The sequence below is a fragment of the Amblyomma maculatum genome, chromosome 9 (genome assembly GCF_055883805.1).
Source record: "Amblyomma maculatum isolate TAMU_Amacu chromosome 9, ASM5588380v1, whole genome shotgun sequence".
In the NCBI taxonomy this organism is placed as follows: Eukaryota; Metazoa; Arthropoda; class Arachnida; order Ixodida; family Ixodidae; genus Amblyomma; species Amblyomma maculatum.
This window is the reverse complement of record NC_139352.1, coordinates 16977892-17002592: the sequence shown is the minus strand read 5'-3', so window position 1 is coordinate 17002592 and position 24701 is coordinate 16977892. Positions and strand designations below refer to the sequence as shown.

General features: G+C 44.5%; 1 protein-coding gene across 1 annotated transcript; it reads left to right on the top strand.

The window, feature by feature from the left end:
- Window positions 1–6611: 6611 nt before the first annotated feature.
- Window positions 6612–10704, top strand: LOC146178435 (G2/mitotic-specific cyclin-B-like). Its single transcript, XM_084579970.1, has 4 exons — window positions 6612–6836; window positions 8239–8381; window positions 10127–10235; window positions 10588–10704. Exons 1-4 carry the CDS (start codon window positions 6612–6614, stop codon window positions 10702–10704), a joined length of 594 nt encoding a protein of 197 aa, XP_084436096.1.
- The last annotated feature ends 13997 nt before the right edge of the window (window positions 10705–24701 follow it).

Here is a 24701-nt window from a genome sequence, read left to right as displayed (position 1 = left end):
GTAAATGGGTGCAAAGCGACGCTTATGCAGGTGAACACGGACTTCGCTGTTTACGATATGTGATGCCAAGCTGAAGCGAAATTTTTTGTATTGGAGACTCTCCTTACAAGGGGTAGAGATGCTCGCGTGTGAATAATGCTGTGAGCAGCACTGTGTTTTCTGGCAAAAAATGAATATCGGCCTCTGTAAGTGCATGTGGTTTTAGTACTCTATGGCTGTGCGAATGGCTATCTCAAAGTGTATTTACGTGTCGCCCTTTTACCAGCACATCTTGCAGTCCGCGGTCGTTGTTTTTAACCTTGCGGTCGGCCCGAAGTAAGATTACGAGCCACCGAGCAGCTCTCATAGACGTCGTTTTTAGGGCCTGCTAGGGCTGGTATTCTCTCGTGCAACGTTCTTTTGAACACTACTTGCTCTTGATATCGCTTCCACTATTGGCTTTCTAGGGCTGATATTCTCTCGTGCAACGTTCTTGTGAACACTATTTCGTCTTGATATTGCTTCCGCTATCTATTTGTTCATATATCTCAGTACATTGCCGTTATTTTGTTTCGCCTAGATTTTGATGGTTCTTCGAGCAACCTGTTTACCTTCATCCGTGGCTAAGTAAAGATGTCTTGCTGTAGCAATTCTGATTTACATAAAAGTCTTGATATATCTAAAACATTTAACTACAAATGAAGGGGATTCTAAAGGCGCATCTTGTGCTGCTTTGCTACTTTAACCCCACAAACCAAAAAATGACGTATAAAAAAAAAAAAACGTCACAGAGAGCTATAGCTTTTTCACATTTAAAGCAGTCGTTCCTATAAGGCTTATTTTTGCAACCATGTTTCGGCGACAATTTTTGACTCACATGCTTCGAGACTCGGTAGCCAGGAGTCCCGGCATACAAAGAGCTGTTGTTCTCCGCCTTATAATTGAAAGTTCCCAAATATCTATAGTTCTTCATGTTATATGCGCTCACAGGTTCATCCACAATAGCGAATGTGGAGTTCACAAATCATTGTTTCTAATGACTGGAGAACTTCGCCCGGCGACGTCTCCGACACACGGATGGCGCGAAAAAGTCCTATCCGCGTCCGAATATTTTTTGCCCGGCAGCCGTCGCTTCACCGCATCCGGTGAAGGTAACTCAAATCTGTGCGGAGAACTGGTTTTCATAGCTCCGCCCCATACAATGGCCGCCTCCACCGGCCAGCTTCGTTCTGCTCCGAGCATATTTTTGCAAATATCGTCTAAAGAAGCGTTTCATATGGCATGAATCGTCACTTTTCTGATGAAGCATAAAAACTCGAGGATCGATACTAGGGCATGTATTTACAGCGTCAAGGGCGTCGTTTAAAAAAGTGGCCGATGCTGTGCTCAGACCTGTGGGTTTTAAAAGCATTTATAAGATTTTAACGCGGGTAAATATGCACAGATTGTTCTCATGTCCATGATGGTAACGGGTTTTTTTCTCCCCGTTGCTGCGGAGGTATTGTTCAATTACAACGCTAAAACAAAGCTAGATGTCCGGAGTCACTGATATGTCTTGTAAGGCTAAATTGAGGGAAAAGTGTGCGACGAATAATAAAACAAACTTTTCTGACAAATGTTAAGTTGTGGTTGCAGGTAAAGCAGCGCATTAGCGGGGCTGCTCCCAAACATACAAGGTACGATGCCGCGTAGCCGGTCGCTTTTTTAAATTTATTTTTAGGCTTTTTTTTTTTCAGTTTGTGCACGTGGTATCCCGTAGTATGCTGCAGCAGGTTCTTTTACGTCCGGCAAACAGGGCGCGTCGTTGCGACGGTAGAATGGTTCATTGCGCGAGCGCTTGGAGCGGTACTCTACCGACGGCAGTAGAGACTTAGCTTAGCGCTACCGCTACCGCGCGAGCATCAGTACGCATGCGCAGATCGCCGCGATAGCGACAGATGGCCCCACGCTCCTGTCAAATTTCGGCGGACGCCGCACGCGGGGACCAATCAGCGCGTGCTGTGCTGACGGTGCGCGGTAGCGGTAGACGGCCGCGGTAAGCGGCAGCGCTAAACTAAAAGAGCGTACCGCTCCAACCGCTCGGCGGCTGCGCGCCAGCGGCAACGCTCCTTGGAGGATCGTACAGACTTCGCAGAAGCGTCGTCTCGCGCTTGACATTTCTCTGGGAGAATTTCACTGCGAAATTTCGCCCTTTCTGCCGACCTCCAAGGGCGAACTTTCACTGCGGAATTCTTGTCAGACGTTTGATTTTATATTCATCGTAAGCTTGTGCTTGCCTTTAGCCTTAAGAGACATGTCAGTGAGGCTGTACATCTGGCTTCGTTTTCACGTTGCGTTTGCACAATGATGAAGAAACCCTGTGGCCAGCCATGGCCATGTAGACAGTCGGTGCATATTTACTCACGCTAGGAATCTTGTAAACATTTGCGTGTCGCTGCACCTCTTTTCCGCCATGGATCTCTACGAGGTGACACCGCTAATGCAGAGAATTGCAGAACAACGAAGCGGTTTCGTGAAAAATCGGCAGTGCTGAAATTAACTATCGGAGTTAGTTCTTTTACCTTTTGTACTCTGATGAGCAAGCGACTATCGATCGAATTGAGTCAATGTATTTATTTTTCTGGAACACACGAAGCATTTAGGAACTGTTTGCAAACACGGATTCACTCGAAGCAACCGCAATCGAAGCCCTACTCGTAGGTGCAAGGTGGTCGGCCGTGACGTCATGGAATAGATCTGTTGGCAGCTATTGGTTGGAGGGGGGTCTATTGATAGCTGGATGCCGCTTTTTTTTTACCTGTATCCGATTATGGAACGTTTTAATTACTAGAGACAAGATATCGCAATATATATATATATATATATATATATATATATATATATATATATATATATATATATATATATATATATATATATATATGGAGACGCTCGTGCTTTGCCTAATAAGTAAGCGCGAAGAGCATTTAAAACCGCGTTTTCATTTCGAGAAATGCTTGATCTATTGTGTTTTAGTTCCTTTGAGAAAACAGAAGGGGCAATAACTGTCTCACTCGTCAGGAGACGCCTGTGCGTATCTAAGATTCCAGCTATAGGTTCGAATTCCTTATGCACCGTCTTTATGAATTGCGGTTGAGGCGGTGGCTTTGCGACCGGATAATAGTATGAATAAAACTCATGACGCAATGGAAAGCTGAGTGTTACGCGTATAACAGTACTTTTCACTTGGCTCTTGGGAATCCCGAGTTACCTATGTTATATTGAGTCTGTCCGCCAGTTGTTCATTATTTAGTAGAAGCCCATTTGCTCACAGTGATACATTAGAAAGCTTTAAAATAGGGGGACCGTGTTAGTTCCTATTAGTTACGGATACGTGGTTATTGGGGGTCGCGAATTCGGACGCAAAAAGTTATTTGCTCATTTGTCGCATTGTTCCGCGCCGTGCATGCGCATTCCCACGTAGCAGTTACCCTTTTCCTCCAACCAGAAGGTTCTCTCTATTCTAAAAACTATTTACCAGAAACGTTACTGTTGGAACGGCGCCGGGCTGCGATTTACGTAGATCTTTTTGGGCTGGTGCGATATATAAAGCGATAATTTAGCGGGGTCAGCCCATATCTTATAGCTGTGGACTTGTGCCTGGCTCAGTGTTAGAGCCTCATGCAAGGGCCGGCCTGGAGTCTCAAACTGAGGCCCGTCCATAGGTCATGCTTTCGAGGAAAATCTCTGCAAACCTAATGTCTCCTTCTGTCCGAATTTCTCTGGTATAATGATTTTTTTTTTAAATTATCACTAAATTTCATTGTGGGACAGAAATTTCACACACTTGACAACACTTAGGACTACCCGTGATTAACTTTCATTAACGTTAAGGTGCAGGCTACGAATCAGTTGCTGCGATGACGTCGTAAAAAAACTGTCCATGGTGTTGTCATATGTGGCCAGAATTTTCATACGCAGAAGATTTCTTTGTCATTATAATTATTGCGCAGTGACTCAACCTTACACGAAGCAATATTTGATGGTTGCTTGCAAAACAGGTGGGAGATATAAAACTGTCAGGAAAGAAGTGGTGTTCAACTTATCATGCTACCATAAAGATGTATTAATTTCCGAATTAAACTAGCTAACAAACTATAGAGCTATTTTACTTCTCTTTACAGTAGCACGACTTTCCTGGGAAGATATTTTATGGGGTACCAGCGAAGTACATTGATCTAGGTGTATTATGTAATTAGTGCAAGGATTAGGTGCTGGAAAGATGTTTCTCAAATGTTGGAGCATTTCCCTGAAGCGAAATTTGCTCACTGCCCTGATATATGCATGCGCAAAAGCCTTCGTCAGCAAAAAAAAAAAAAAAAAAAAAAGAAAGCTTTGGTGGTTTAACGCGCCAAAGCAACATCGGCAATGACGGATGCAGTGGCGGCCGTCGGTGACGTTCACCACCCGGGGTTGTTTAATGTGCAGTCAATTTAGGTGCCTTGCGGGGGTTGCACACTCCGTTGTCGAACTCAGCAGTTAAGCGCCCTACCACTGAGGCGCCGCGACGAAGGTTTAACAGCAATATATATATATATATATATATATATATATATATATATATATATATATATATATATATATATATATATATATATATATATATATATATATATATATATATATATATATATATATAAAGAGGGAGAGGGAGAAAGAAGAATTAGTAGGAGGTACTCAAACAACTCTATCGTGCATACAGAAGTCGCAGAGCGGCCTGTTGAAACCGCATTTTGCTTTGGAGCACTCTGCGGTTGCATGCTTCAGTAGCTGCGGTATTCCAAACAGAAACAGGGATACATGATTTCTGAAAGTTTGCATTCAGTTGTATCGAAGGCAGCGACCTGTTTTGATTTCACACGGCGCCTAACGATAGCATCGGCTCGTTTCGGACACATCGCGTAAAAAGGATTTCAAGCGTCAGAGACCGATAGATGATGTACTTATCCATGTATGACATTCTCGATATGGACAAGTGCGTGGGATGATAACCTATTCACAAGAAAAACAAACAAATACGGTTTTACACTTTGGACGCGCGCACGTAAATCCTTGCTTGCTGGCACACTACGCGAACAAGCATCCACATTACGTAGGGTTCGCCGCGGCGCCGCAAAGTGGCTATTCTGTTCGATCTCGAGGCCAATAGAACTATGCATCGGACGAGTCATTAGTCGAAATGTCCAGTCTCTGGACCGTCGGAGGCGGGTTTCTCTGCAACTCCGAACTCGCTGCCTGAAGGTGCACAAGGCAGTTCGGCGAATATTTATGGCATCAGCCAGGAAGCCCTATAGCGCAGGTCTATAAACTGGCACGACGAATAACGTTCGAGATCGCAGTAGTCATTTGGTCGCAGGGAGCTTTGGCAAGGGGGCCTTAACTTTTACCAGATATACCTTTATACCTTTTTTGATCCCTTTCAGGAGTAAAGCAATAATAACTTTCCTTTACAACTGCACCGCTCTAGAGAAATTAAACCAAGCACCGCATTGCTCATTTAATATGTGCCGCTGCTCGCGAGAAATATATTTCTTGTAGTTTGTGCTCCGAAAAATCCACTTTTATTTCGGTTTACTGCAGATTGGATCTTCCACCCACCACGATTTCATGGCCTCGCAAGAAGTAGATGCGATTGCACGTGCTGAAGGTATCAATTGGATAATTGATACCCACAGCTCCATGGATCTCGATCCGGGTACGCTGTTCCAGGCCGTCGCTCTAATGGATCACTACCTGCAGGTACGAAACGTTCTTGTCACATCATTTGGAATGTCCTGTCGTAAAAGGATGCCTTAAGAGGAATTGAAATGTGTTGTATAACTGTACATGCGGTGTAGTAAGAACCAATTGCGTATTGTGAACAAAATTAAAATTAAATACGCACGACTGTTTGTAATATAATACGCCTAATATCCACTAATTTTACAAAGCAAAATGGAGATGTGCGTTTTTTTGAAGGAAATTGGAATTCCTAATGTGCCATGTAGAACTTCTGCACACTTCTATGTGCGTTCTAACTAAGCAGCTTTGGCCGTATCGATCATTTAGTGTTTAAGAAAGTCCGGGTGTTACATTAACATGTTAAGGAATCAAACCACTTGAAAGCGTGATAAAGGAGCCTGAAACCAATAAAACGCATAAATTATTACTGGTTATCTGTTGAATTTTCACTACAAAGAATGGCGCGAAAATATCGTAATGAACTGTGAAGAGAGACGGCATGAGCGGTTATGTCGTCTTTCTTCACGTGTTTCGCTTTCGGCCTGAATTTTTACTCTTAGATAAAGAGTTTCGGCTATAGCGACTATCAGGCGTTGTGAATGAAGCTCGCAAATTTCATTGCCATGTTTACCACATCAACTAAGGACCTGATAACCCATTGAGAAAAAGAAAACATTACCTCTATTATTATGCGCACATTCTTCATTCCTGTATACTACGATATCTAATATTTTTCCTTTGATTTCGGACTTAAGAGTAATTACTGTGCTAGCTTTGCAGGCGGATGTCATTGAACAATATGCAATAATTATTTGTGCGCCCGCCTTTCATATTTTTTCTTTTTGCAGACGCACGTTGTCGACGAGCGCAAGATGCAGTTCTTGCCGGCCACAGCCCTCTACGTTGCAGCTAGCCACATGATGAAGATCAAGTGCTCGGAATGGCGATTTTGGTTCTACGCCTTCAATGCTCCGAATTTGGCCACCATGGAGCCAGCTGTAAAACAGATGGAGAGTGAGATGCTCGCGGACATCGCATGTGTTTTGCCCCAGCATGTACCCGAGCAGACCCTGCGCTCCGAGTGCAGAGATGTCGAGGTTTGTGCATGTCTTTCTTGCTGTTGCGTTCCAATGAAAATAAGAATATTGATGGATGTTGAACTATATCAGTGCACGGCTGCGTGTCATTCGGCTCGCCGTTTTGGAGTCGCTTTGTGCTCATTAGTTACGGAAAATGCCTGTTTAATGTGAGCATGTGGAACGTCCATCTTGCAGTCTCATTAGCATCATGGTATAAGTGATGCTGAGCAGTTTAGATCAGATTAGCAGCCGTAAGCTGTATTTTTTTGCTGTTGTTTTTGCTGCTGTTGGCAAGTATTCACAGTTATGTAGGATTCGAGCAACTGCCTAAATTTTCCATTAATTTATCGCGATTTGACCAAAAGGAATGTTTTCTGATTTGCTGGGCGTGTTTTAGGTCAGGCGAGAATCCCTTCGACATGCAGTGATTACCGATACCACTGTTGCTCTTCACTTGCTAGAAAATAGACACGATATCATTACACCTTGGAGATGCTAGAAAGTCTGTCCAACTCGACACCACGTCTGATATTTTCCTAAATAGAAGCATACAACCACTGCTTAACGTTGTTATCAGTAACACTGAAAATAATGTAAGTTTCTGGGTGTGTTCACTCCTGTCCTTTGGCAAACGAGATAGTTATCGCTACGAAAAATCTAAAATTGTTCTTCTACTTAATTGAAACTTTATCCCTCTACACCACTGCTGTTTGCATCAGGAAGTAAATGTTGCTGTGGCCTAGGCTCTGAGATCAACACTTAAAATAACTTGAGGTGCTCCGTTTTTTTTTCTTTTTTTTTTTTTGCGTTTTGCGAAATCACCAGGAAAGAGTGATTTTGTAGCTGCTAAAGGACCCGTTTTCTTGCTAGACTGATACAGTCTGGTTTCTTTTTTCCATCAAGCTAGCTTTAAAACCAGAGTCGTTCAATATCATTTTTATAGTAATTTTTTATTCAGTGACATGTATATATATATATAATTTACTCGTTATTTCGTCTTCATGCATCTTGTTTTCCTATAATATACGGGATGTACACTAATCCTCGTGCACTGAAAGAGCAGATGCCTTTTCAGATAAGTTCAAGTTTGTTAAGTTTCGCGGCTAATTCGTTTTAGATGCAATCATCGTGCATTGCTTACTGGTGCATTGACGGCTCGTAACAGATCGGCAACATTTTTCGCCCATGAGGACAGGGCCGAAGGACGTCTTGGTGCCTTTCACCCTTGGAAGCACTCGCCAAATATCCATAAAAGAGTTCGGAATTCGATTGCTAACTCAAATCTTTCTTCCATTGTGTGCATTCGCCGTAAGGCTCAATCTGTTGCAAAGAAAAGGGTAGAACAATGATATGTGTTTTAAAGAAGGAAATATATAATATAATCATCCTCTGTATACCGTCTCTCTTCTTCTCTACACAGGCCACCAGACAAGAAGAGCTCACCGCCAGGTATATCCTGGAGCTTTGCCTGATGGACTACGCCATGGCCCGGGTTAGCCCTTCGTCAAAGGCTTCTGCAGCTGTATATTGTGCGCTGCAGCTTTCTGGGAGACCAGGATACTGGTAAGCATTTCCGTCTCACCTTGCGATGTATTGGTGGCCTTTTTTCATGCAAAAAACAACAACAACAACCGGTAAACAGATAAGACGTCCGTACTAACCGTGTCCGCAAAAATATTGTTATTCCGCCTGGGGTGCTCTCGCCGCGATGATGTGCAACTGTTTAATTGCTGACAACGAAAACAAAAACAAAACAAAAGAAAAACGTAGGAAAACGCATTTACGCCTTATGATTCTCGTGGATCATGCATTGACTGTTAGAAGGCAAGTCGTTCTAGGGTTCGTATCTTAGGTGTTTCACATAAGGAAAAGAAGGCGGGGCCCTTGACAACGGGAGCAATATACTCGAGAGCAGTGGTCCTAAATGTTCGAGAGATGCTCTTTTGCTACCGAGAAGAGTGTACGCCAGATGAAAAAAGAGGATTTCGTAAGTTATACCGGTATTTCAACATCTTAGTACTCGCTTAAGTAATTATTTGGTGCGCATAGCTGCCACACGCCTTTCTGAAGTACACGGCAAGAAAGTATTGAAAGGGGGCTCCATCGTATAAAATATCCAAACATGCGCAGTCACCCCTTATCGACACAAACTGGGGTCTTTCTTTTCAGTTGACTATGATTGTGGGGAGTGAATTTAGTGGTAGTTCATTAGGAATATACGCATTGAATTGTCTCCGAAATGACGTGAAATAATGTCGCAGGAACACTTTGTTCTGCGCGTGGGGACATCATTTTAGTACTATGTTATTCAGGATTTAGGAAATGGGAAGTTTGCTATCGGTGTGCAGGGTTTTTTCATAACTTAAATTAATTTCACCTGCCCAGTTCGGAGTGCTTATTGAAGGATTAACGTTAGCTCAAATGTGTCGCGGTAGACCAAAGTTACATGGACTGATGATACAGTTACCAGTGCGCAGTATACAATGGGTGGCTTCCGTTTCGATTGGATTGATACAGAAGAGGCTTTTCTTCTTAAGCTGGCGTTCGCATTCGATTACTAAACATTTACCAAAGGGGCAAGTGTTCTCGTCTCTCCGAAAAAAAAAAGTAAAAAAAAAATGGAGCCTCAATGAAGGGCTCATTAATCGTAAAATATGTGTAATCATTGAAGTGTTGTCAGTGTTTTTCATGGGCCTCAGGGAAAATAGGAATGCAAAATCCCTGCAGAACGCGCAAGCTGCGTCTATGGTACGTAACTATCACAACGGCTGCCCCTCGCGCAGCGAGATCATGAATAGATTCTCTTGTCAGAACCTGTTTTCATCGCGTTTTCATAGAGCGTACAAAGTGGTACGGACACTTTTATTAGTCATTATAAGATCATACTGTGATTGTAGTTTTTAGACATTTTGGGCTGGTATTACTTTAATCTAATAGACGCTCTTTTCGCTATATGTATCTTTTAGTGTAGTCTTCTTTGCTTATATACAGGAAAACATACGTTGCTGTTTTCTTTATCGAATATATAATATGCGTATCGGAATTGTTTCTTTACTTTAGAGGGAAAATTGCTTGTTATATTCATTTTGTAAAATAGTGATAGTGATCAGGATGGCCCTGATTAAATGCTCCATTACGAGACTCAGCTTATTTACAAGCAGGATAATTTGCTGCGAATTCATTTCTGGCAATTATTGTTAAAATAATATTTGAGCCCTTATTTTCTTGCGGAGTAAGTGTACTATATGGAAATCTAAAGTCATGCACAGGTTGTGTGTTCCAATAACATTCTTTTTTTTTTTTCATAGTCCGACACGACAGACGCCCTACTACAGCCGAAGCAGGATAGAGTACCTGCTGCCTGTGCTCCAACGGATGGCCACTCTTCTCCTCGAGGCACCCAGGATCACGAACTTCGTACGTCCTCCCTTTTCAACAGCTGAAGACACTGTCGTTTGAGCGTCAATTTTCCATTAGGTTACGCAAAATATACAGTGCGTATAAATGTGAGGCCTTGCTATCGCTTATAATAAAAAAATGCACAAAAATACAATCTTTAACAGCTCCTACAACGCATAGCTTGGCTTAAAAGCACATTGCTAAGTGAAATGAAATTTCGCTTCGCAAGCCGTACGCATTTTAGTTTATTGTAACTGGAACTTTCTCACCACTTATTCCGTGCACTAATATTTACGCAGTTATCTTCTTACAAGTGTTGGCAAATTGTCGTAACACTGGAATCAGCATCTCATAGTGTGTTCTTTTGCAGGCTCCGTACAAGAAGCACAGGTCCGAGGGCTACCACGGTGTAGCGTGCCTGTCGGAATCCAAGATATCAACGCTGCGCCAGATGGCCAAGGGCATCTTGACTATTGAGGGGCCGTAATACTCATCTCATCTGAATATCCCTGATCTGAAATCTCCACAACTTAATTTGAAGCCAATGCATATTTTAGCTAACTTCATGACTCATTTTTCGTTCCTAATAAATTTGCTTCATTCAGTCACCACTGTATCCTGCTTCTTTAGTCGGCCCTATTTTTTCAGATATGTGTGTATAGCGCAATCAGCTCTTATGGGTGCTCTTCTAGTGAATTCGCTTAGACCAACATGGTGGTTTTGTGGTAGAGCATCCGCCTCGCATTTTGAGGTTCAAGGTTCGATCCCTGGTGCCGCCGGGTACCCACCGATTTCCAATGGGTACAAGCTTTCCCCCGGCTTGGTGCTCGGCTCTTGGGGGTGAACTGCTTGAGAAAGGGGTCATAGGTTCCAAATAGTTGCGATTAAAAAAAAGAAAAAAAAAATCTTCATCCGGGATTTAACCTCCATGCCTTGGATGTCCACACGAGTGCTTCACCGCAGTGCCACGCCGCGAGATTTTTTTTTTTCCAGCATAGTATTTATTGCGTGATTTTAAATTGAGCGTAGAGTTATATACATTATTTACAGAGCAATCAGCCTGTAGGCGAAAAGTCCAATTGAAACATACAACACAACACGACCCGGGTCTTGAAATGCTCTTCATGATTCCACTTGTCTACCGTGAGGATGATAGCGAGATTCCGCGAGTGACAGATACTTCGATTGGCGCGCAATTTGAAAATACCAAAGACTAAGATAGTTGAGTCACTCAATTAGTGTGACGTCACCCATCTGCCGTCAGCTATGGGTTTAGAGATACCAGTGGCTGGGTGACTGAAACTGCGGTGGAAGCTAGCAAAAAACGATTGGAAGATTGGTGGCTTAAAAGCAGAAAAGTGACATAATATTAATAATGTAGAAAGAAAAATTCAATAAATAGAATGATGGTATAGTTAACCAATCTAAAATAACAATTAAGCTACAGGGGGAAAAATGATCATGATAGCAACTGCTACCACCCCGTTTCAAAGGGGACGCTCCTATATTCCATCCGAGAGACAGATGCTGCGCTTTTCCTTTCCTGCAAACGAATTATAGAACGCCGGTGAACTTAGACGCGCTCGACATGGAAGCGAAGGAGATTTTAGCTGCTGGCGAACGGCGCAGAAGACTGGATAAATTATTTGCTGCTCCTGAGGTAGTCAGTGCTTTTCGCTACGTATATCCAGGCATAGCAGAGTTAAGCCATTTTCCATGTTTGCCGGTGAGTATCCGGCGACAGATTTCAGACTGACCACCTCCCTCTGCCAAGACGGGCGCCAAAACCACTCGGCTACGAAGCTTCTAGTGATGTATATGTTCTGCTCGAAAAATTAGCAAGAGGTCCCACATTAGGTGCTGCGTTCAGCACTGTCCCTCTGCGGAAAGCTGACACCAGCTCCTTACCAAGCCAGACAGGAACACTCAACTTTCACTCATTTCGTGGGCCCAGGATGTCGCCCCCACCTGGGGCCCACACAGGACCCATCTGCCCTAATTCACAACATCTGGGGCAAATAAAGTTGTCTCTCTCTCTCTCTCCCTTACTGCTCCTGTGCGTCTCACTACTTTGCGGAAAACACTTCTGAATTAGGTCCCTCCATTCAGTGTAGGATCCGATCTTCTTACCTTCAAATAATAACGAATTTGCTGCATATTACAAACCTGCACTTCTTGTAAGGCAATCTGTCTGATTGATCCTTGGATTAAAAAAATAATAATTTAAGAGCACAATAATTTTAACGGGTTTAAATGTTAATTCATGACAAAGCTTGGCTTATCCTAGTTGCTGTGTGCGGAATTTTCGATCAGATGGCGTATGCTAGTGATAATATAGAGCTGGGGTATTGCGTAGGTTACCGCAATAAGAGTAGAGACCTGATGGCGTTTGGTGTGATTCATTGCGATGTATCCTGGGTGGGTGGAGTGTTTGATTCATCTTGGGCTTGCACAATGGAATCAATTCCTTGTGAAAAAGCATCTGCTATTTCCTGGCAGCCCTTTCTAAATTTGTGTTTTCTTGCGCAGATTGGTTGATTTTCTTCCAATTACTTTGTGATGTATTTATCGATGAAGTGCTCAATTACCTTGCAGCTGGAAGTGAATTGGATTAATGCAAGCTGCTGCCGCTTTAATGGACCGGCATAACCTCGGTATATAGCCAACCGGAAGAAGGAACACCTATTTCAAGGGAATGTGTAGCCATTTTGTGCGAACACAGGGAAGCTGTTCGCGTATTGATTAAGAAATTTATTTGAGATATCAGGACAGGGAGAATTTTTGAACATTTATCTGCAAAAGCAGGATAACAATGCCAATTATGTTAGTCACAATATCCAGCATTAGTATTTGTGGGTTACTTGTCATAGATCTCGTGGAAAGCTCGCGATCAACGACAGACTGAGAATATAGATTGAAAAATTTTTCGATAAGGGGGTCTGTAACTAACATACCATACAAAACTACCACGAATGATAAAGTTAGATATGTTTGTTGAAAAGGCCATTTCCCGCGCATCTATTTCCACTTTTTGTTTGCCCGTAAGTTGACATATCTTAGCCCGACTTTCCCTTCCTTCAACATATTCGCTGCAATCTTCATTTCAGATAAGTGATAATATATGCAATGCACGGAGCCTTCCCTTGTGTTTTATACTTGTAGGTAGAAATATTTTCTCGCATTGTGTTATTACTCCTTTAGCTGCGGGTTATTTACACTGAGAGAATCTGCTCAAGCAAAGCTATCAATAATTGTTTCTAGGCAGCCGATCATGCTACAACATCTGTTCTGCTTTTGTATTTGACAGTGATTAAAGAGTTGCTTCCATTGCGATAAATATTGTTGCGCAGGTGAGAAAAAGCAATTTATCATTGAAATTAAGTTTTACTGATTACCTTACGGCCAGAGAAAACTATACATACAAAGGCTAGATCCAGTGCTGAAATAGCTTGTGCGCTTTGACTTAATCATTGCTTCAAACAGCAAAAAAAAAAAAAAGCATTTTTTTTCCCCGGAAGCTTTTCATAATTATTTCATTCCTTTAATGTGTTAGGTCATCCATTCGGCCCTAGTAAATTGAAATTTCATATTGCTATGAGGTTTTTGCTAGCGTTATTTCCTTGTTAGATATAAGGATTGCAAGTAAGGTATTCCAAACTGTATCGTGGTATGATTAACAAAACACGCGGCGGCATGTGTAAAACAGTCTAACACTCAAAATTAGACGCAAAATATACAAGCACGGGAAAGAGAAATGAAAGGTCCCCTCAGATTTTCCTAGCCTGTGCTTAGCCTTGTGAACGGGTGCCGTACCTGACATATCTACAGAATAATGTAGTGTAGCGTTAGCTTGGGCGCGTTTCGCTTCGATGTCCTTGACTGGGTCCTGTCACTGGTGACGGATGGTTCACATCTCCAAGGGAGGCGGATCACCCACGCATCAAACATCGTACCGACAAGCCGTTCTATTCTTCCTTCTTCCTCTTCTTCTTCAAGCATCCAGACACGCCCATCATCATGCCATAAAATCATTAACATCGCTAAACTTCTTCGTCCACGATCGGGACGATCGCTCGGTGGCCCCGGGTCATGTTACGGACGACAAGGAAGAAGAAGCGGGCAGTGGCGCGGGTAGGAGCATTCGCGCTAGGCCCGCGAACATTCATTAAACGTCATCTACCATCGTCATCGGTCATGTTCTGTCTCCTGTTTTCATCGGCTTGCCGCTTCGTAACAATATGTTCATTTCGTTGTTTATTCGTTTACGTGAGACGTAGTTGAAAAGTAATTCGTATGGTGAGCTTCGTAAACTGATGTGAGGTCAGTTGTTCACTTAAAATGTCTCTTTCAGGGGCTCATTCTAGTGGTCAATGTTGCCGTCCACGTTTTTTCGCAATGCGGAGAGGATTTTGCCATTTGCTCTTTCGGCGAGACCGTTTGCTTTGGGAGCGAATGTGCTACGCTGATGTTGTGCGTGATGTTTTTCTGCTGCTTTCGACGTGAATACTCTGTCGTTGTCCGACATTACGGTTTTCAGTGTGACAAACGTGAGAACAATGCCTTCCTCGACGAAACGGAGTACGTGTTCTGTAGATTTGTCAGGTACGGCACGCGCTTTACGATTAATCGGGTTGCCACGTCAAAGGAAGTTACGAAATATTTGTTGCAGTCTTGTGAATTGATAGGTCTAACGTAGTTCATGGCAATGGTTTCGAAGGGTTTGGAGGATGGAATACGAGGGTTTAGCGATCCAGTCTGCACCCAAGTTTGCAGGTCGAACCTTTGGCAGGTTTCACATCCTCTGACGTAGTTTCCTGCTTCTTTCATCATGCCTTTCTAGAAGTATCGTCACTGCAATTTCGACAGTGTCTTAGTGACGTCGCCGCGACCGTCGTTGTCATGCTACGATTGCAGGATGTTTTGTTTCAGAGATTCCGAGATTACAATGCGGTGTATCTCCTTTCTTTCCGCTTTTCGTCAGGTGAACGAGTTTGTCGTCTACAAGCTTGTATGATATCCCGGTTGACTGCGGCTCTTGCATTTTCTGACTGTTTTGCATTTGTCGGCTTGCGCTGACCAACGAAGGCAGCCGCGTGCGTTCCGAGAGTGCTTATAATCACAGTTCTGGGAAATAAACGCTGTTGTTCTGTTGTTCACTGCCGACCATCGCTCATGCTGCTGCGCAGTTCGCGCTGGCTTTACTACAGTGGCGACGAACCCGAAAACCACCCATGATCGGTAAAAGTTGAAGCCCACAGCCTGTCGCAACGTGAAGCACCGACAACAGCTATATAAATAGCCCGCAGCTCCCGACCTTCGACGACACCTCAGATAAGTGGAAAGCGTACCTTATAAGGGCAGAAGTACATTTTTAAGCCAATTCTAATACTGACCGAAAACGGCAGCGAGCCTTGCTAGTGGCAGCACTCAGCACGCAGACGGTGCAAGTGTTATCGGGACGGTTCGCAACTCGGACACCGAATTCTCTCACTTATGACGAAGCAGTCGCAGCTTTGAATAGCTAATACGACCCGAAGCGTCACGAGATAGCGGAGAGCTATAAATACTTCACCCGTTCCCAACGAGAGGTTGAGGCAGTACAGGCATTTCTGGTCAAAATATGGCGCATAGCAGACGATTGCAACTTTGGGACTACGCTAGACCGAATGCTCAGGGATAGAATTGTTTGCGGTGTACGCTCAACTAACCTACGCAAGCAGTTACTGGCGAAGAAAGACTTCTGACGCTGGAGTAGGCCGAAGCGCTGGCAGTAGCATCAGAAAGAGAACGATGCAAACGATATTAGTTCAGAACCACCAACGGTGATAAGAATGCAGGCCAGTCATCGCTTTTCGTCGTGAGATAACTATATCAGCGGCGCAGCGTAAGAGTGCGGACGATGTGGAAGCGCGAAGCACGATGATAACGCTTGCCGTTGGGCTAACGCACGGTTTTTCCGGTGCAGGCAACGTGGTCATTTGGCGATGAAATGCTACAGGGCCAGAACGAATGAAAGTGCTGCTAGGCGAAGCGCGAGTGTCACGGCACTGACAATGAAACCGCGTCTAGCAACGAGAGCACGGATGAGGCACACGTCTGGACGTTAATTTCTGGAAGGAAAAACGGGTTAGAACCACCGTTTTGCCGCACCTTTTGGTGGGGGGAAATATATCTAGACATGGAAGTGGACACCACACAGCATCCCCGGTGTGTGTTATATCACGGAACTTTTACGACCGACACAGAACGCAGTGGGCACGCTTGAAATCGCCACATATGAAGTTGTCATGTTACGCGGGACAACTGTCGGTGCTTGGCGAACTCAAACTTTCGGAGTAACCCGTCCACTTATTGTGCTTGACTGTTCAGGACCGAGCCTGTGCGGCCGCGATCTGAAGGCGGCACTCGACAAGATGGGTGTTCCGATGACAGAACTCACTGCGCCGGATTCGACAAAAGGAAACGCGCCAAGCCACCACGTGGCAAACAAAATGCTCGCTGTATAAGGATGTTTTTTCGACAAACCAGGGGCTCATCAAGCGACCGCCAGCCAGCCTAATGCTCAAGGAGACGGCGACACTGAAATTCGGTAAGGCCAGATTACTTCCTCACGCCCTTCGTGATAAGGTCTCTCGTGAAATTGATCGGTTATTGTCCCTTGGGGTCTTATCACCTGTGCAACATTAAGACTGGGCTATGCCTATCGTAGTTGTCTTGAAGAAAGATGACACTGTAAGAATATGCGGACACTTTAAGGTCACGTTTAATCCTCCATGTGATATAGAGCATTATCCACTTCCAGTGGTCGAGGAGATATTTGCGAATTTATAAATGGAGGTGAATACTTCAGCACCTTCGATTTGAAGGACTAAGTGCCCCTTGACGAAGCGTCACGCGGACTTTGTGTCATTAACACGCATCCCGGACTTTTTCGTTACAACAGACTTCCGTTTCGTATAGCGTCTGCACCAGCTATATTTCAAAGAAAGATAGACGCTGTACTCAGCAGGCTACCAGGCGTCCAAGCCTACCTTGATGACGTGTTAGTGTCAGAAGACAAATGAGACAAGGGAACGCAGCTCAAGAAAGTTTGTTGGTTGCTGACCAGCGAAGGCAGCCGCGTGCGCCCCCCCCCCCCCCCCCCCCCTTCCTATTGGCCTCAGTTTCTATCGCTCATGCTTCTTTCTTTCTTCTGTAACCCTCTCCGTACGAGAGGGTTTATAATCACGGTTCTGGGCTGAACCCGTTGTTGTTCACTGCCGACCATCGTTGATGCTGCTGCGCAGTTCCCGCTGGCTTTACTACAGAATTATTGTCGTAAGTTTAGGGTCATAACGTTGTTCGCTGTATAGTCGGCCATCTTCTGTCACAAAGGCCGCCATTTTTGCTGTCTTCCTCAAGTAGAGGTATGTTCGGAAACGTTTTCCTGATGTATATTTTTGAGAAGTAGCGTGATTCGGAAACTTTGCGAAGTGCTGTGTCCATTTTCGGCATCGGGTACGCATGTTTCACTGTTTTCGCATTCAGGAAACGATAGTCAATGCACATCCGCTTTGGTGTGGACTTGATGCGGTTTCTTCACAACACTCACAAGTGATTCATACGGTGATTTTGATGGTGGTATATGATCTCTTTCTTTTTCAATCACTCTTGCGTTTCAACCCATATAAACTTTCAGCTTGAGTCAGAGGCGTCGTATGGCTGCATGCGGATAAGTGTGTCACCTGTGAGCTCCACTGTGTGCTCAACATGTGTGCATAGCCCGAGATTGTTTTTAGGACACGTGAACATGTCAATACTGTCGAAGAGTACAGACTGCATTTTGCCTGTTTCTTATTTGTTGGAATGTGGAGGTTTCACTTGCATGAGGAGTTGCGTGATCTCTTACCGTGGAGGAAGCTCTTTGCTATATTGTTTAAGGTTTGAATGTCCGTGACTGTATTTTTTTATTTATTTATAGATACTGCGATCCAGTACAGATCATAACAGAGTGGGAAAAAAGCGAAATACAATGATATAAACACAACTCAAAAACATAAAATTCATAACATAACACACGTTTTTGCAAGTTTGGTGTTGATGTTAGTCATTTCGGCTTCCCGTTGCACTTCGATACTTAAATCTTCGGTTGATTTCGCAGTATTCATGGCGTTTCGTCGGGCGGTAATTTCTGAGGGACTTATTTCGTTCTCATGCACTGATCTTTCACTCACATGCATCTTTGGAATCCACTTCAAAGTGTAAATGCCAATTGTGCGTCGCTCGATGTAATCAAATTGTTTGTATTCGTGCCAGTAGGTGCCAACTATGGCCATGTACGGTAGGTCTTTCAGCACTTTCACTTCGATTGTCGCTGCGGCTATACTGATTGGGATTTGTGCTTGTGCCACGCCGACAGGTACATCCGAGGTTACAAATGTTACATTGCTGAGGATGCCTTTCTCCTTCACCATTTCGAAGTTGTGTTTTGTGGCAAATGCATCGGACGCTAGTGAGACAGTTGAGCCTGTGTCCCAGAGAGCTGTAGTTTCGATTCCGTTTATGTTTACTGACAGGAGTGTTGTTTTGCCTCGTGACTCTGCTTTTACAATGCAGTTGGTACGCCACTGACTGGTTCGTGATTGTTTGTGACGTGCTGTAGCTGCTTCTTCCTCTTGAGTCCGGTTGTGAGCAATCTTTGTCACGATGTACCTTCATTTCGTAGTGTGCACAGGAATCTGCTGGCAGACGTTGGTGTCTGGAGTGCGTTGCGCTTGTCACATCAGCCGTATTCTATTCGGGGAATTTCGTAGTCTTGGTGGGTGGTTCGAGTTTCGCATGGTCGTGGTATAGTCCAACATCTCGACGATCACGCTGCTGAACGTATAACTCACTGATGGTGCCGCGTCGGAGATCGTGGAAAGATTAGCCAATCCACCACATCGGGGTCGGAAAGGGCGTATGAGGCACGTTTGATGCGTTGGAGACGCGCGTACATGTAGTCGGTCATGCTTTCGTTGTTTTGTGGCGGTCTCGATTTGACTGATGCAACCCATTGGCAGAAGTGTAGCGGTTTGTCGAATTCTGCTTTTAACTCTGCTGCCCACGAACTCCAGTGGTTGTACATATTACCTGCGGTTTTATGCCAGGACGGTGCTCCGTCTCGAACTCTAGATATTCCGGCGTTCAGCGTTGCAGCATCCGTCCATGAACCTCGATCTCGCACAGACTCTACTGCGGTCTTCCATTCTTCAAAGTTGTCGGTCTCGGTCCCGGAGTATATCGGTACGTTCCGGTCAAGTCTGGCGTTGTCGTAGTTCGCAGCGTTGTGCTGTCATTCAGCGTGTTGTATGATGTTCCCATTGGTCGCTCCAGTGGTCGAACCATCTGTAATGCTGCAATGAGCGCAGCGAGTTCATGTGGCGTGCTCAGGTATCCGTCTCTCTCCTTATTTCTCGATTGCCTGCCGATAGCGCCTTCTGTTGAAGAAAAGCCGTATCAGATATTTCGTGGCGTCCTCAATTCGAAGGTATCTCGTGCCCGTGGCATTTTGCCGGAGCCAGCTTCGTCCGCAATCAGCGAGGAGGTTTTCGTATCGTCGTTGTCCATGCTCTCTGCAATGTTGGTCGCGGGTTGCCTTTAACAATGACTACAAATCGTACAAAAAATAAAGATTAAATGAACGCAAACTGGATTACACAAAAAAGGATTAATAACGGTTTGCGGAGCGTTTTCTCTGACTCGCCACGAGGGAGTCAACGGAGTCTCGTGTGCATCTCACCCGAGGCACTTGATCCGCTTCTCGACTTGCCGAGCCACGGGAGGCGCTGTCTCGTGACCGGTCTTTCTTCCCCTCAGTTCGCGGATTTCTCCCTAGCTGGAGCTAGGCGTCCGGAGCTGGTAGGGTTCACGCGCCGACACTAGGCAAAAAGAACCGCATGCTCGACGCTAAACACAGTCTGTCTAGTTTCGAAATTGGAGACAACGTGTGGTGCCAAAAATGCACAAAATTGGAGACAACGTGGCGTTCGTATGCTATTATATAATGTTATTGCCCCCGCCTTATGTAATGCCCTCGGGCCTTTAAGGCTGCAATGAATGCAATGAAATGGTACCAAAAATGCACAAGAGATGCCAAACTAGGACTGCTCTACGACGTACCATACAGAGCTGACACTGTTAACAAAGTCATATTTACCTCTCGAAAAGTGACTACGGATACGAAGACCCTCGACTTGCCACAGCAAGACAACTGAAGCACTACCGCGCGAGAGACCTCAGAATGGTGAAACCGGATTTTTTTTTCGGGTTCGGGTTTTTTTAATTGATTTATTTTGCCTTTTAAGTTCAGGTTCGGTTTCGGCTCCAGAGACACATTTCTTTCTGGTTCGGACCGGTTCGACCCAGCCCGAACCGGTTCAAACGGGCTGAGAAAACAAAAAAAAAAAAAAATGAAAGCTTCGGGCGTATTTTTTACTCCACGTTCTTGAACTTACAAGTTTCTTTCCTGTTCTAGTATGTAATATAAGCTGAAAATTCATACAGTAATCCGTCTATTGCTTTTGTTGGATGTACGGATGTAATATTGCCGCGAAACCTTCAAAACAGTATTTGTTGTTTTTTAACAGCCGCCAGCATACAGGCTTATCACTCTGATTCTGGACCGAGTATCCGTTCCGTAATCTTTGTTTGTTAATGCTCGATGTCGCAAGTCACACCTTTATCAGTTTTGTTGTAGCGAAAGATGCACCGAGATCTGTCTCGAAGGTTCCGGCCACTCGGGTGTATTTCCACAATGTTCCAGCCCGTGCTGGTAGCTGTTGGCGACGTTATCTAGATTGTTCTGTACAGCCTTTAAATTGAGCGTTGCCGAGTGTGACGGGCATTCTTTGTTCGACGATCGACGAGCACGTTTGTTTCTATCGCCGCCGCCGAGTTGCTTAGTTTTTTTGCGAGCGCAAGTCAGCCCAAATAAAGTTTCTTTAGTGCAATCATCGACCCTTCAATTGTGTCGTCGACCTCGTCACCACTACGTGACAATATAAAAGCGTCCCTTTAAAACGGGGTGGTAGCAGTTGCTATCATGCTCGTTTTTTTCCCTATATCTTAATTATTGTTTTAGATAAGTTAACTATACCATCATTCTGTTTATTGAATTTTTGTTTTCACAATACTAACATTATGTTATTTTTTTTTAAGTCACCGATCTTCCAATCGTTTTTTGCTAGCTTCCACCGCAGGTTCATTCATCTGACCACTGGTATCTCTAAATCCCAGGGCTTCAGGAAGAGTGACTGCGCCTGCATCGACTTCCGGGTGAGATATCATCGCATTCGAGTATAAGATGGTTAATCATTTGTGTTGATTTACAACATACTGCACATGCGTCATCTTCATGGTTAAATTTCTTTTTGTAGCTGCGTGTTCTTAGGCACCTTGATCTAGCTTCAAAACGTAGGGCATTGCCTCTTGAGTTATGAAAGAAAGCTTCCTTCCTGATCTGCCTTTTCCACTTTCGGTATAATTCCACACTCAGTTTTTTCTTTCCATACAATTTATGCAATTTTTACCTTCTGTGTTTTTCACCTGTTCTTAACGCTCCTTATTTCTTCGTCCTTGTGACCAGCATACTTACTGGTTAGTTTCCTAGTTCTTTTCCTCCATTGTGAGTCAACGCTTTTTGGGCATAGGCATATATTTAAATACTTTAGCTGCCCATCTGTTACTGTCCAATTTCCTCAGGCGTTCCCCATATAACATTTTACTCTGAGCTTCTCCTATTTCGAAAGGTGCCCAGCCCATATCTCCCTGTACCGCCTCATTTGTGGTTTTGCCGTGGGCACCCAGTGCTTATCGTCCGACGGCTCTCTGATTTATTGCTTGTCGACTGTATCTCTGCTTTTAGGCACAAAGCCGCATTTCCGAAGGTAAGCCCGGGCACCTTCATTTCCAAATACCCCTTACCACATGATACGTGTTGTATTCCCACAATGCCCTATGCTTCATTATCCTGTCAGATGTGACAGGCTCCACCTGGTTACACAGACATCAACAGAATGTCTACCATGAGGGAGCGAAGATTACAGTAGGATGGGGGAAAATAATTATTGTCATTGGCACGCGCGCGCACGCACGCACGCACGCACGCACGCACGCACGCACACACACACACACACACACACACATACACGCACGCACACACACACACACACACACGCACACACACACACACGCACACACGCACACACGCACACACGCGCACACACACACACACACACACACACACACACACACACACACACACACACACACACACACACACACACACACACACACACACACACACACACACACACACACACACACACACACACACACACACACACACATGTATGTGTGCATATATAGATATATATATATATATATATATATATATATATATATATATATATATATATATATATATATATTATTTCACTCTACACTGATCAGAGCAGAGTACTATTTCAGGCCAATAGAAAAAAGTAAAAATTAACCGGATATCCCTACGCTTTCCTTGGCCTCGCTGAGTGTTGGCTTTCCTTTATGCATCTTTACAAGCCCCTCATTTCCCCTTCAATTCTCTGCTTAATAGCTTACGGCGGTCTAGGTTCTGGACGCCTTGAAGGTATAGCGTAAGATATAGATAGGTGGGTTTATTGCAAGCGAAGGCAGAGGGGTGCCGGAATGATTAAATGAAAATGAGCGTAAGAGGGTTCTCGCACAGCTTCCGCACTATGTCGATCACGTTCCACTTGATGCTGGCAGTAACACAGGACGTTCTACGTCCGCCGCTATGGATGACGGCGACGCTGGAGAACACTCTCAAAGTTCGTACACGCAATACAAAAACGAGTGAATCACCTGGTGACGTCACGACTGGTCATTGCGTCACCAGGTAATGACATCACAGTGTCGCGAAATCTCGCGGACACTTCTCGCGAACGCACGGACACGCTGGCAAGTCATTAGCAATTAATGGCTTTAGCCTTAATAATAATAATTGGTTCACAAAGAGGAAAAAACGCAGTATCTGTCTGATTGAAACTGATTGATTTATAGGAAGGGAAAGGCGCGGTAACTGTCTCACTTGTTTTCTGTGGACACCTCAACCGTGCCGTAAGGACAGAGAGGAAGGTGGGAGTGAAAGTGGAAAAAGAGAAAGAGGAGCCGTAGTGGAGGGCTATGGAGTAATTTCGACCACCTGGGGATCTTTAACGTGCGCTGACATTGCACAGCACATGGACGACACTTCGTTTCCGTGTGCTGTGCGATGTCAGCGCACGCTAAAGATCCCCAGGTGGTCGAAATTCGCTTGTTCCGTGAACACCTGTACCGCGACATAAGGGAAGGGAGAAAGGTGGGACTGAAAGCGGAAAGAGAGAAAGGGGTGTCGTAGTGGAGATTTCTGGAGTAATTCAGACCACCTGGGGATCTTTAACGTGCACTGACATCGCACAGCACACGGACGCCTCTTCGTTTCGCCTCCATAGAAACGCAGCCGCCGGCAGTCGGGATCGACGATGCCGTACGTCCAATCCCACACTTGAATGAGCACTGCCAAGAACGCGCGCCAAAGAACGTCAAGGCGGAAGCCTGCATATGCTCATGAGTGTGCTTACCTCAGTCCACAGAAAGCATCACATACATGAATAAACATCGTAAACCTCTAATATCAGACTTTTTCAAATAATTTAAAAGGTTCTAAAGACTCAGCGGATAGTCATCGACATTTCATTAAATGTCGCGTAAAAGACAACAACCACGGCGTTATAAAGGATTTCGTCTCAAATTCCGCCATACTAACACACCTGGACCTGACAATCACGGGTATACGTGAAAATTCTGCGGGCAGTATGCTGACCTATACCACATGGTGGGGGCCTCCCAGCAAAATACAAATATAAAAGTTACAATACCGCCAACTAGGGAGGGCTGGGAGGCGGTCCTGTCCAGCACGGACCTCTATGCCCAGCGTGCTCTGGCCCAGAGAGTTCGGGCAGCGGCGGCGGCCAATGGCGTCCCGGAATAGGGTCTGCCTCTCAGCTCCACAACCATACGCACCTCCCTTTTTCAAATCATTTCATTGTAAATAAATATTTTCTCCTCTTCCATCGTACTTTAGCGGGCCAAATTGCCCCTTACAATTTTTAAGTTACAGTTTTCAAAGAAACCATGCTTTTTCATTAAGCGCATGTATTTGTCGCAGCTAGTCACAGTTTTTTCCGCTTGATACAAGCATTCTTGAATGCATCGATTTGAATGCAGCAAGAAAGCCGCTGTAGCTTTCCAAAAGTAGCAGCTTTTGAGATGGACGCTGAGCTGACCAGTATATTAGGTTATGTATTTGCCGCAAGCAACTTCTTAAAAGTTAGGCAGAAGGCAGCTTACGGAAGTTCGTGATTAACCAATGAAACTTATAAGGGTCAGGTGAGGTAATAAGGCTTAATAACTGTATTCCAAATT